The 12,944-nt window shown below is 43.6% G+C and overlaps 2 protein-coding genes across 2 annotated transcripts; one reads left to right on the top strand and one right to left on the bottom strand.

Moving 5' to 3' along the window:
* The first annotated feature begins 4,009 nt into the window (after positions 1-4,009).
* On the top strand, positions 4,010-5,348 carry LOC123121724 (tuliposide A-converting enzyme b3, amyloplastic). The gene has a single exon (XM_044541745.1). It carries the CDS (start codon positions 4,171-4,173, stop codon positions 5,143-5,145), a length of 975 nt encoding a protein of 324 aa, XP_044397680.1. The 5' UTR covers positions 4,010-4,170; the 3' UTR covers positions 5,146-5,348.
* A 2,683-nt stretch (positions 5,349-8,031) lies between these two features.
* Positions 8,032-9,919, bottom strand: LOC123121723 (NF-kappa-B-activating protein). The gene has a single exon (XM_044541744.1). It carries the CDS (start codon positions 9,823-9,825, stop codon positions 8,218-8,220), a length of 1,608 nt encoding a protein of 535 aa, XP_044397679.1. The 5' UTR covers positions 9,826-9,919; the 3' UTR covers positions 8,032-8,217.
* Positions 9,920-12,944: the final 3,025 nt, after the last annotated feature.

Raw genomic sequence — 12,944 nt, 5'->3', positions numbered from 1 at the left:
TGACACTTATGTTATAAAAAGTAGTGATGATTATATTTATAAAACTTGTCATAATTATGATTACCCTTTTTCTGAACATTACTCTTTTAATGTGGAAACAATTTATAGTATTCGAGTTTCTTATGATACTCCCACTATTCCAAATGAGAAGCATTTTGCTTATGTGGAGAGTAGTAAATTTTCTATGCTTGGGGATCATGAAAATAATTCTTTATGTGATGGTTATCTTGTTGAATTCATTCATGATGCCACTTAAAATTATTATGAGGGAGGAATATATGCTTGTAGGAATTTCAATAATATCAAGTTTCCTCTCTTTATGTTGAAAATCTTGAAGTTTTGCTTGTTTTGTCTTCCTATGCTAGTTGATTCTTGTTCTATTAAATTGTTTGCTCACAAAATCCCTATGCATAGGAAGTGGGTTAGACTTAAATGTGCTAGTCATATTCTTCATCATGCTCTCTTTGTGTTTCAATTCTTTACTTTATGTGAGCATCACTAAAATCACCATGCCTAGCTAAAAAGGCATTAAAGAAAAGCGCTTGTTGGGAGACAATCCAACATTTACACCTACTATTTTTGTGTGTTCACATGATTATGATACTGTAGTAATCATGTTTTATAGCTTTTTTCAATAAAGTGCCAAGTAAAGCCTTTGAGATAGTGTGGATGATAGTTGACTTGATTCTGTGAAAAAACATAAACTTTTGCGCTCAGTCCAGGAATTTTCAAAATTCACTAGAACATGATTTTGATTTGAATTTTTGACACATGATTGATATACAAATTGCCTACGTTGTCCTAATTTTTCAGAATTTTGGGAGTTACAGAAGTATACGAAGTTTCCAGATTACTACAAACTGTTCTGTTATTAACAGATTCTATTTTCTCTGTGTTGTTTGCTTATTTTGATAAATCCATGAGTAGTATCGGAGGGTATGAACCATTGAGAAGTTGGAATACAGTAGATATTACACCAATATAAAGTTAGAATGAGTTCACAACAGTACCTAAGTGGTGATTTGCTTTGTTATACAAACGGAGCTTACGAGTTTTCTGTTGAGTTTTGTTTTGTGAAGTTTTCAAGTTTTGGGTTAAGTTTTGATGGACTACGGAATAAGGAATGTGTCGGATTTCGGGCTCCGCAGACCCAAGACAGGTTCGAACTCTGGGGTGCATGCGAAGAACTCAATCTCCCTGGTCTGCCAACTCGTCGATCTCACGGCCAAGCTCGAAGAACAAGAAGGAAACGGGACACGATGATTTACCCAGGTTCGGGCCACCTTGCGGTGTAAAACTCTACTCCTGCTTTGTGGTGGATTAGCCTCAAGGTGGGCTGAGGATGAACTAGTACAGTGGAGGAACAACCTCAGGAGGTGTGTTCTTGTGAGCTGGTGAGGGTGTGGATGAACTGGATCCGGATCGGTCTGTTCTCTACGGTGGTGGCCCGAAGTGACAGTATTCGGGATACTTTCCGGTGATGACCGTAGTTTGAGAAGTTCATGTATTAACTATGTGCTAATGCTTTGTTCCGGTTCTCTATTAAAAGGAGGCCTTAATATCCCTTAGTTTCCTTATGGACCCCGCTGCCACGGGAGGGTAGGACAAAAGATGTCATGCAAGTTCTTTCCATAAGCATGTATGACTATTTACGGAATACATGCCTACATTATATTTATGAACCGGAGCTAGTTTTGTATCACCGTAGGTTATGACTGTTATATGGTGAATATCATCCAACGAATTCACCGATCTAATGCCTACGAGTTTTTCACATATTGTTCTTGCTAAGTTACTACTGTTATTGCTACTGTCACAACTGCTACAAAATCATTGCTATCACTGTTACTGTTACTACTACTGTTACCGTTGCCATCAAAACTACCATATTACTGTGCTACTGATCAGCTTGCTATAGATAATTAATCTCCAGGTGTGGTTGAATTGACAACTCAGCTGCTAATACTTGCAAATATTCTTTGGCTCCCCTTGTGTCGAATCTATAATTTGGGTTGAATACTCTACCATCGAAAACTGTTGCGATCACCTATACTTGTGGGTTATCAGGAAGCGGAGCGGCTCCTCCACAGGCGCGAGAGGGCAGCCGGGCAAGACTATTGCGCCCTTTCACTGCTGGACAAAGGACCACTCCAACGACGATGACATCACTTATGATGACGGCAGTGTGGCCGCCCAGGGGGGCACACGTACGAGGTCATACCGCTAGAAGTTAGCCTCCTCTTTTTGCAAGTTTTAGTTAAACAGTTTATTCAAATTTGATAAAATTTGTCTAGTTCATTCAATTTTGTTTTGAAATGGATGTGGCATGATTGGATGTCGTCTCCAGCATCACTATTCACGGACTAGTCTAGACCAGTCAGCGGACAAATACCGTGTGTGTTTTCGGAGTCAGCGTTGGAGATACCCTTACTACTTACACCTATGTGTGTGCCTTCCAGGCATGGATGTTGTTACGAACTATAAACCCTATTGGTAGTGTTAGTTTCCATCAAGGCCCACTTTGATCAATCGTTGAACAAGATTGTCCAACTATTATTAATAATACCACTATATTTATCCCTAGCTTCTCTCACTAAATTAAAATCACCCCCAATAGAACATGGTAAGATAACAAATCTATCACCTCATGCACTCTTTGCAATAAAATCAATTTTGTGCACATCATAAATTGTACCATAAACCACCACTAAATGCCTGAAAACCCCATCAGATTTAATCTTAATGGTAACAATTAAAAATGTTTCGTAAGAATCGACCCAATAGTTTGAAAAACATCTTCATTTAGCCCAACCCGGATACCCCCAATAGGTATTAACAGCATGCAACAGGTGCCAAGAATAACAAATATTACCAGAAAACACTTTTAGGAAAGAATGGGAAATGTTTTCCCTCTTGATCTATTGAAACCACATTGATTCAGGCTTGTGTTTGCTAAGTAGATTCCACACAGGCACTGAAGTTTCCCATCTTGGCCCAAACCAGGAATATTCTAGAAGATTCATATCATGGGATCTTAAAAGGGCGTGTATGACCACAAGGTCAAGCTTTGGATGCATCATCTAACTCAATTGTGGAACCAACAGCGCCCCTGGTCCACAACGAGCATAAATGATAATGGGAGGAGTACAAACTCCACTATTAGGCAACATTTTAAAACATCAGGTAAAGAAACTCACATAAGAGTAGCATAGACGAGAGTAAGAGCAACCCCTCCAAGATAGGACTATGCATATGAACATGTTGATTATCAATCTTGCCAAAAAAACCACCTTAGGATAATCAGCTAACATCTGGACAATATCAACAAAGTTGATAATTGTGTTGTCAATAAATGAAGTCATAACATCAATAGAAGGATCAGCAGGTTGAGAGGTGCATACCTATCTGAATTTAGCAGGACGAAAATCAACAACTGGAGTCTCCACCATACCAAGTTGTTTTCCAATCTGAGAACTACGGATTCCTTCCTGTTAGCGGTATCTAACAGAAAGCTCCAATAAACGTTTAGCTCCAATGTTTGACCAATATTGCCCACCCTTTCACGAATGGAAAAAGAAAAAACAACCATAATAGGCGAACGTTTGGTGGGAAGGATTACAATTGTGAAAATTTGATGGCAACTTTAGTTGCCGTGAGGATGCAAAGATAATAAATTTAGTTTGCAAGCACGGCAATTTTCTGACAAAAAACAGAACTGCAGCGGAGTTGCCATGCTGGCTAACTATTTTTGCCATGCTCAGCCAACACAAATTGCCGTGAAAATCGTTCGCAAATGTCATCCATCTGAGGGAACGTTCGCTGGCTATTGGGTCCAAAAGAAAAGGAAATATAATTTTCAATCACATTTGCTGGCTGAATAGTTAGGGGGGAGGGCGGTTGTACGTACGAGCGTGACGTGACCAGAGTGCTTGCGTCTAACAAAAAACGAGCACAGTAGCTAAGTGACAGTGAACTGATCGATGCATTTGAGCTGTAGTACTTTGTCCTCAAGGCGTCACCACAAATACAAGGGCACACATACACATAAGCATAGGATAACATAACACGGATCCTCTGGGCATCAACGTGTCCTGCTACTCCACCTCTACCACACCGCCGCTCCCCTTGCGGCCTGCGCCCATCGAATCTTAGCTTGGCTGGCGCTGGACAATGGATTCCGGGAGCACGGAGATCCTCGTTGAAAACGGCTGCTTCCGACTATACAAGGACGGCCACATCGACCGTGTCGGAGGCACGGACAACGTGTCCGCCGGCTTCGACGCCGACACCGGCGTCACCTCCAGAGACGTCGTGATCGACGCCGTCACCGGCGTCGCCGTTCGCCTCTACCTGCCAGACATCCATGCCGCTGAATCCGACGGCACCGACATCTGCACCGCCGCGGTCACGAAGCTCCCGATCGTCGTCTTCTTCCACGGCGGTTACTTCATCGTCGGATCTGCCGGCTGCCCTAAGCACCACCGCTACGTGAACTCGCTGGCCGCCGACGCCCGCGCCATCGTCGTCTCCGTCGACTACCGCCTCGCGCCCGAGCACCTGCTCCCGGCGGCCTACGACGACTCCTGGGCCGCGCTCAACTGGGCGGTGTCCGGCGCCGACGCGTGGCTGTCCGAGCACGGCGACCTCGGCCGCGTCTTCTTGGCCGGCGCCAGCGCCGGCGGGAACATAGCCCACAACATGGCCATCGCGGCCGGCGCGAGCAGCCTCTTCGCCGCGGCGACACGCCTAGAGGGCGCGGTCTTGCTCCACCCTTCCTTCAGCGGCGAGCAGAGGATCGAGGCGGAGTCAGAGGAGTACAGGGCGAGCGTCAAGATGCGGTGCTCCGTGATCTTCCCCGGCGCGAGGGGCGGGCTGGACGACCCGAGGATGAACCCGACGGCCGACAGCGCGCCGAGCCTGCGGACGCTGCCGTGCGGGAGGATGCTGGTGTGCGCGGCGTCGGAGGACGCGAGGCTGCCGAGGGTGCGGGCGTACTACGACGCCGTGAAGTCCAGCGGGTGGTCTGGGCAAGTGGAGTGGTTCGAGTCGGAAGGCAAGGAGCACGCCTTCTTCGTCGACGAGCATGGCTGCCGCGAGGCGGTTGCGCTCATGGAACGAGTGGCTGGTTTCATCGCCGGCCATTAATAACCGGGCTCTCAAATGTTAAGTGATTTTCCGAAAAATAAATGTGAAGTTATTTTGACTTCACTCAGTATCTTAGTTAGTATATGAAATGGAAACTGAATGGTGGAAAGTTTTCTCTCAGAGCCTTGTATTTACAACTCAGGGCAGCGACAGTGGTGCACTATAAAAGCTTGTGGAAAATAAAAGCGCCTCTAAATTCAAGATTTTCCTCTGATTGCTCCTGAAGAATAGCATCCCGACAAAATATAACTTGACTAGAAAAGGATGGACAAGAAATGAGCAATGTCAATTTTGCTTTGAGGATGAAAACTCCTGACAGTGGTATTATTGTGTGCTTTGAACCTCCGAAAACTCCTGATACAGAGGATGTGTTTGCGGGTCGGATCTCTTCCTTTTTCAGTAAAGCAATGCAAGCTGATGCTTTGTTTCGACATCAATTTCCTACTGATCCTGCTAGTGTTGCTTTTACGATGTGTAATTATATCAACTCTTGGGAGGTGCTTTTCGATTTCAGTGTGTGATCCTGTTGTGCTTTCAGTTCCTTTGTTTAACTTAATATTTGGTACTCCTCCTGGTGTATAAGTCATTCGCGTAGTTTTAGGTCATTGATTTGAGGAATTAAATATGTGCTATATGTCATGAAAAGTACTCCCTCCGTAAACTTTAGTGATCTAAACGATCTTATATTAGTTTCCAGAGGGAGTATATCACTAGATTTCTACACGGATGTAGTTTCTAAATATATATTTTCTGTCACATATAATACATATTTAGATAGTTAAATTGTCGACCTAGAACTACGCGAATGACTTATACACAAGACGGAGGTAGTATTAAACCTTGTATTTTGTGGCAGTTCCACAGAAAAAATAAGTGTATGCACCAACGAAGTTCAGTAGTCACCACCAAGTTAGCAAAATCACATGACAATGATCACGGTCTTGTGTATGCACGTAAAAGCTTGTCCCTGGGTATACACAACTTCTATGCACAACCCTGCATGTCTAAGTATATACTCCCTCCGTTCCTAAATACAAGTCTTTATAGAGATTTCACTATATGAACTACATACGGAGTAAAATAAGTGAATCTACACTCTAAAATGCATCTATATACATCCGAATGTGATCCATAGTGAAATCTCTACAAAAACTTATATTTAAAAACGGAGGGAGTATATACAACTTCTATGCACGTTAAAGCTTGTAAGCAGTCTTGCAAAGCACAGAATAAGCTGCTGACCGAAATCAGAATGGAGATGCAACGACAGCATAGCACTAGAGCTCTCCAATAATCAGGTGGAAACAGAGCTTTGGTCACACACACACACACTGGCGCAAACAAGTAGAGCAACTTCTGAACATCCGCATCAGTCACCATTACAGAGCATATTCAAAAGAGACTACGCCAGCATTACATAAGAGAGCCAGACAAAACACTTCATGGAATGCCACAACAGTTCAGTTTTAGGGCATGTTTGGTTCATGACTAATTTTGCCACAACTAACATTAGTCAAATTCCGGCTGCCACAAAAAGTGTGGTGAACAAAATGGCCACAAAAAGTGTGCCGAGATTTGGCAAAAAAAACTGAGCCTATGACATGTGGACCACATAGCTAGAAAAGTGTGGCAAGCCACAAGTGATGAACCAAACATATGCCTAAAATGTTGTGGCATGACTAAGGTTAAGGTGTGGCAACCTTAGGCTACAAACCAAACATGCCCTTAGTCCAGCAAGATACAACTACCACCTACTACCATCAACCAGGCTGAAAGGCACCATATAGCCCCTGCTAAGACACCCTTTGTTAGGATAAGACTTCCACTAGTAGCTAACAACATGAACACCTTGATTTTAGAAGGAATTTTGATTTTCCATAATGTTAATGTTCCAACCATTTCCAGAATGAAGTGCTGCAGTGATCAGTGTAATGGTGATTGTACGTGGTTGGAAATGGTTACATAATCGATCGACAAAGCATCAATCGACGACAGCCATGACGTGGCTGACTGAGAGGCCAAGAAGAACAATTTTGGTTAATTTACGGTTATATGGGATGAATGCAAGTACGGTCCATAGATGAGTTCTTAAGCAAGCTAGCCTGTTTATAAATAAGTTCTTAAGCAGCCTTTGAAAGTTATGTACAAAAAGAGTGTACTTCATCCGGTTTACAGTATTCTAATTTGAGATTGCCAACTTAAAGCTAGATGAATATTGCTATTATGAATCAAATATCCAGTGAAGTCAAAGGGACAGTTTAGAATGTAGAGTTAATAATGACATCTAACATCCCAAATATAGCCATATGCCTGCAGCACATTGGTAAATGGTCTCACGCATCACCCTAATACATTCATTTTATCTTACTCACAAGAGAACAGATCATGGAAGGGCAGCTTTAATCTAACATTCATTTGAGCTTACTCACAAGAGAACTGATCATGGGACGGCAGTTCTTAACGGGTGATCGCCATAACCATGAATTAATGGATGAAACTATTGCTGCTCATAGGTGTATCAAAATAATGACTAAAGCCCACGTGAAATTCAGCAAAACAAGGATCCAAGCTATCCAGTCAATCTAAAACTAAATAATTTTCGTATAATGAGTAAATGCATACCTCTATGATCTTAGGACAAACAAATTTCATTATAGATGTTAACAAAATTCCGTTTCAGATAGTGAAGATTTAGTTGAAATCCGCAAGTGCCAAAGAAGACCCGCAGTACCCAAGCACCCCTTGCATGCTATAACAATTCTGATCCTAAACAATAACTGTACTGTCTTTCACATTCAAAAATACAAAAAGGAAAAAAAAATGACCATTCTATCTTATCATTGCAAAAAAATCCTATACAAATCATAGTGTGGTAAACCAAGCAGCTTGACAAACATGACAACAATCATGAACACATATAGAACAAAAGAGTAATATCTGATAAGCATAAGCTAAGTACAGCACAAAACAGAAGTTACAAAGATGCAAACTCGACATCACTAGTACTACAGGAAAAACATGCATAACTAACAGTGGCAACCATTTCTTTGTAAAATAGCTAGAAATAATTACTCAGTCATCTGTAGTAGCAAATGGATCATGCGAAGGTCCTGTCTCTTGGCCAATGGTTCTTGAAACCAAGCGCTGCAAATCAGCCATAACCTTGTGCTCTCTCTTTGACTTCTCCTCGTAGTTAAACATGGCCAGTGCTCTCTTATCCTCTGCACTATAAACCTGGTTTTCCTTCCTTATACGGATAGCATTCATCCTCTGGTGCCTACTTCCACTCATCACATACCCCAAATCTTCAAACTTCTGAATCTCATCTGCAGACAGACCAACCTCACCACGCCGTGGGATACGCTTCCCCTGCTGTACATACTGTGCAATGGCATCACCCTCACCAGGTCTCAGTGCGCCACCATAGCTAATATGACCATCTGCACGCGGGAGTGGCATCGGTCCAACCGGCATCTCATTCTCCAGTGCAGCCTTCTTCTGGGCCTCAAGCATTTCCTTGAACTTAATTGCCTCTGGGTCAATCTCAGGCTCATCTGTCTCTTCAATTTCCTTTTCATCAATGATGGCATCAGAAGGGATCGAATCTTCAGAATCAGACTGACTGCTATTCTTCTTCCTTGAGCTCTTGCCCATTTTCTTGCTGTCCGTTGAGATAGGGCTAGAGACTAACACCTCCACCTCCTCAGAGCTAACATCAGATGGTACATCCAGACTCTTACTCTTCTTCCTCCTAGAGCTCCTTCCCCTCCTCTTAGACTTCTTGTGCCTCCGTGATCTCTTGCTCCTCTTCTTATCCCTAGAATCTTCAGAGTCATAGGAACCCTCTGAATCCTCATCGACCTTGCTATCACTCTCACTCTCCGCATCAGACTTCCTGTGGCGACGATGGGCACGCCGGCTACGCTTGCTGCTAGAACGTCTGCCCTTACGCCCTTTCTTTTTCTTACTAGAATAATCTGATTCACTGGAATCAGATAAGCTACCAGACTCATCGGTCTCAGATTCCGACGAATCCTTGTTCTCCTCATCGCTCTTCTCAGATGATTCCTTCTTCGGCGATTCCTTCTTCTCCTCCTCCTCCTCCTCGCTATACTGGTACTCGTCGGCCTCGTCGTCACGGCGAGGAGGGCTGGGCGTGACTTTCCAGATGCACTTCTTCAGGCTTTTGCGGAGCTTCTGGCGCTTGACGCGGCGGTACTCGAAGTAGGTGAGGCCCTTGAGATCCTCGTCGTCGTCGTCGGAGGCGGACCATTCGCCTCCTCCACCGCCGCCACGGCGCGCCGGGGGCTCCACGTCCCGAACCCGGTCCATGTCCCGGCCGCGCTCATTATGGTAGGGCGACCACTGGCGGCGGCGGTCGCGGAAGGGGCTTGGGGACCGGTCGCGGCGGCGGTCGCGGAAGGGGCTTGGGGACCGGTCGCGGCGCCGGTCGCGGTAGGGGCTAGGGGATCGGTCGCGGCGGCGGTCGCGAGAGGGGACGGGGGACCTCTCGCCGCGGCGGTCGCGGGAGGGGATGGGGGAGCGGTCGCGGCGGCGCTGGCGGCGCGGGGAGGGCGACGGGGACAGGGAGCGGCGGCGAGGGGAGGGCGAGGCGGAGACGCGGGAGCGGTCGGGGTGGCGCACCACGGCGGACGCGAGGCGGCTCCCCGTGCGAGACATGGCGACCGCGGATCGCCGATTAGGTCGGGGTTGGGGATTCGATTTGGGGAAAAGAGATGGGAAATTTGCGATGGATGCGTGTGGAACCAGCGGAGGTGGGGGGGGGGGGGGGGGGGGGGGAGGGGCCGACGGGAGAGGCTTCTCGATGTCGGTTTGGAATCGGATGGATCGGTCATGCTGCGCGGCTTTGGGCTTTACGGGCCTTTTAGTGCCAAAGGCCCTGGTGGAAAAATACGTGTGATCACATACATGGGCTTTTTACCCCTAAAAAAAAACATACATGGACTTTTTGGAACATCTAGGCTCCCCGACGAGGGGGGTAAGGAGCAACTACATAAAAAACTCCAGGTAGGAAATTTAATTTGGAGACGCTAAAAAAAAGAATTTTAATTTGGAGGCGCATCGCCTAGCTTGTTCATTAGGTATTGGCCATCGTGTCTGGCTGGGACAATTGTATGATCCAGTCACAGTATCCGTAAATATTCGTTCTAAGCATCAATAAAGCATATGTTTGGCCTAAGAAAATTAACTTGAGGTTACAAGCATCTAGCCTAAAAAAATCTAATTACGATTTCTCTCTCTGTCGGGAAGCATCCGTGGTTGAGTACTCCGCATGACCCAATTATAATCCCTGCGAACATTTTAGCTAATCAATAAAGGTCTAGCAAGCTTTTCTTAAAAAGAACAAAAAAAACTCAAGGTTACGCTAAGCATGGTCTTACCTTATGGGTTGGTCAAGTTTGGCTAAAAAAACTAACGAGTTTACCCCTTGCGGGACCTTCACGGGTGACTTTTGGTGCTCTAAAACCATGCTAAATGATGAGCCCGGCCGTCGCCACATGTCGCATGTCGGGCGCTTTCTCTGGATTCTGTTTTTTTTCTATTTTTCTCCTCACATTCTCGGATTTTAGATACGGGTTTCCCCGTTTTGCTCGGTTTTGGAGAAAAAACATGGACTTTCTTTGCATGGAATTTTTTTTGTGCTTCTCAGAAAAGGAAAAAAATGTGCTTTCACGAGAAGCAAATATTTGCTTCTCATGGAGGCATAAATCTGTTGTGCTTCTTGAAAAAAAATTGTGCTTCTACAAGAAACGCATATTTGTGTCCGCGAGATGCATGGTTGTGCTTCCACGAGAAGCACGTATCTGCTTCTCATGGAAGCATAGATTTGCTACCGTAAGAAACACGGAATCCACAAGAAGCTCATATTTACTTCTCGCGCAAACACAGATTTGCTTCCGAGAAGTACAACCGTGCTTCTCGGAAAGGAAAAAGAAGTGAAAAACCAAACCGTGCTTCTGTCTCTGGGGCTTTTCTTCCATTTTTTTGCCATTCTTTTGTTCGATTGCCTGGTTTTTAAAGGCTTTTTTGAGGGTTTTCGGTTTCCGGATTTTTTTGTGAGAAAAAAATTTGTCAAAACTTATTAACAAGAGATATAGTTTCGAATATCTCGACGCAAGAAATCCAGCACTGAAAACGGTTTGGAATTTTGGATGCACGGTTCAAGAGATAAATCCTTTTTTAATAAATGAATCTATGAAAAAAAGAAAAAACTCGCAGGTTGCGACACATGGCACACATGCATTACATTACTTGTCAGCGCGTCAGAAGGCGGGAGTGACCTTTGAAAGTGGAAACCCTAAACAAGTGATTTTCTGACATGTATCGCCCACGACAACCTCGACCGTAGCGATCGCTCGCGACATCTAACTCGCGTGATTAAAAGTGTGGTGTGGGCCGGCCCAATACTGCAGATCGCCTACCATCTCGCTCGTCGCTACAATAGCGTAGGTACGATTTCCCAGGGTTTGTTCCTTCTGATATTTTTCCTTTTTTTTTACAAAATACACCCAAAAGAATTACCACGAAGTAAAAAAAAAACTAAGTTCATGAATTTGAAGGAAAAATAATAATTTAAAAAATGCTCATGAATTTAAGAATGTTCTTGAATTAAAGAATATTCATGAATCCGAAAAATGTTTACGAAAATTCTAAAATTGTTCATGGATTCAAAAAATATACATGGATTAGAAAAAATGTTCATGAATTCATAAATTGTTCGTGAGTCAAAAATGTTTTCAAATTCAAAATTTGCTCGCGAATCCAAAAAATGATTGTGATTTCTCAACAAAATTCAGAATTTCTAAAAATGTTCACAAATTCAAAAATCATGAATTTAAAAATTATTCACTAATTGAATTTTTTTATGAATTAAAAAAGTGCACTAATTAGTAAAAAAGTTCACAAATTAGAATGTAAAAAAGGAAAGGGAAAAATGGGGAAGGAAAAATAACAAAAAAGGGACGAAAACAAAAATTACAGAAGGAAGAAACTAAAAAATTGATAGAAAACCAGATAAATCGCGTGAGGAAATGGTTTCCTTCACTAGAAGGTTCCATTAAAGGACGGCCCTTTCCCTTAATTTGGTCGCGCCTCCCAGTTATGCAGGAACTCACCGTGGTCGGTGTCTAGCAGCACTACCCCACCACCCAGCCTACCCAGGATCGATCACTGGATGCCCCCATTTTCTTTTCTTTTTCTCTGGTTTTAAGTGTGGGTTAATGGGCCGACACATACATGCAATCACTACAAGTGATCAACACGTTAACATTTGCAAAGATAAATATATATCATTTGTCCCCTGAGAGTAATCTGGGGAAGCAAATAACTCAATTTGGCCCAGGGAGCTCTTAGAGCATTATATAGACCTTAAACGCGCACATTGTCTCCAGGGCTATTTCTCACCTACTATGAGAGCTATGGTAACCTCGCATCTGGTGCGAGGCTATTAGGATGGCCGAGTACTGTAATTGCCTCTGCTGTGAGTTTTTTTCTATGCGTTTTTTCTTATCGGTTTTCCCTGCTTTCTTTTGGCTTTTCTTAGTTTTTTCATTTGTTTTATCTTCCTTTTCTTTGGTTCTTTCTTATGATTTTACCCTTATCTTTTTTAACAAATGTCTATTCTTCTCAATACACATTGCACATTATTTTTACACACACAGAACACTTTGTGATACATGTTGAACACTTTTCAAAATACATAATATACTTTTTAAATACATGTTAAAAAAATTAAATAAATGTTGAATGTTTCTTTTAATGGCTCGAAACATCTTTAA

Source organism: Triticum aestivum, chromosome 5D (assembly GCF_018294505.1).
Source record: "Triticum aestivum cultivar Chinese Spring chromosome 5D, IWGSC CS RefSeq v2.1, whole genome shotgun sequence".
Taxonomy (NCBI): Eukaryota; Viridiplantae; Streptophyta; class Magnoliopsida; order Poales; family Poaceae; genus Triticum; species Triticum aestivum.
Note: the sequence above shows the minus strand (reverse complement) of the source record. Positions and strands in the feature narration are given on the sequence as shown.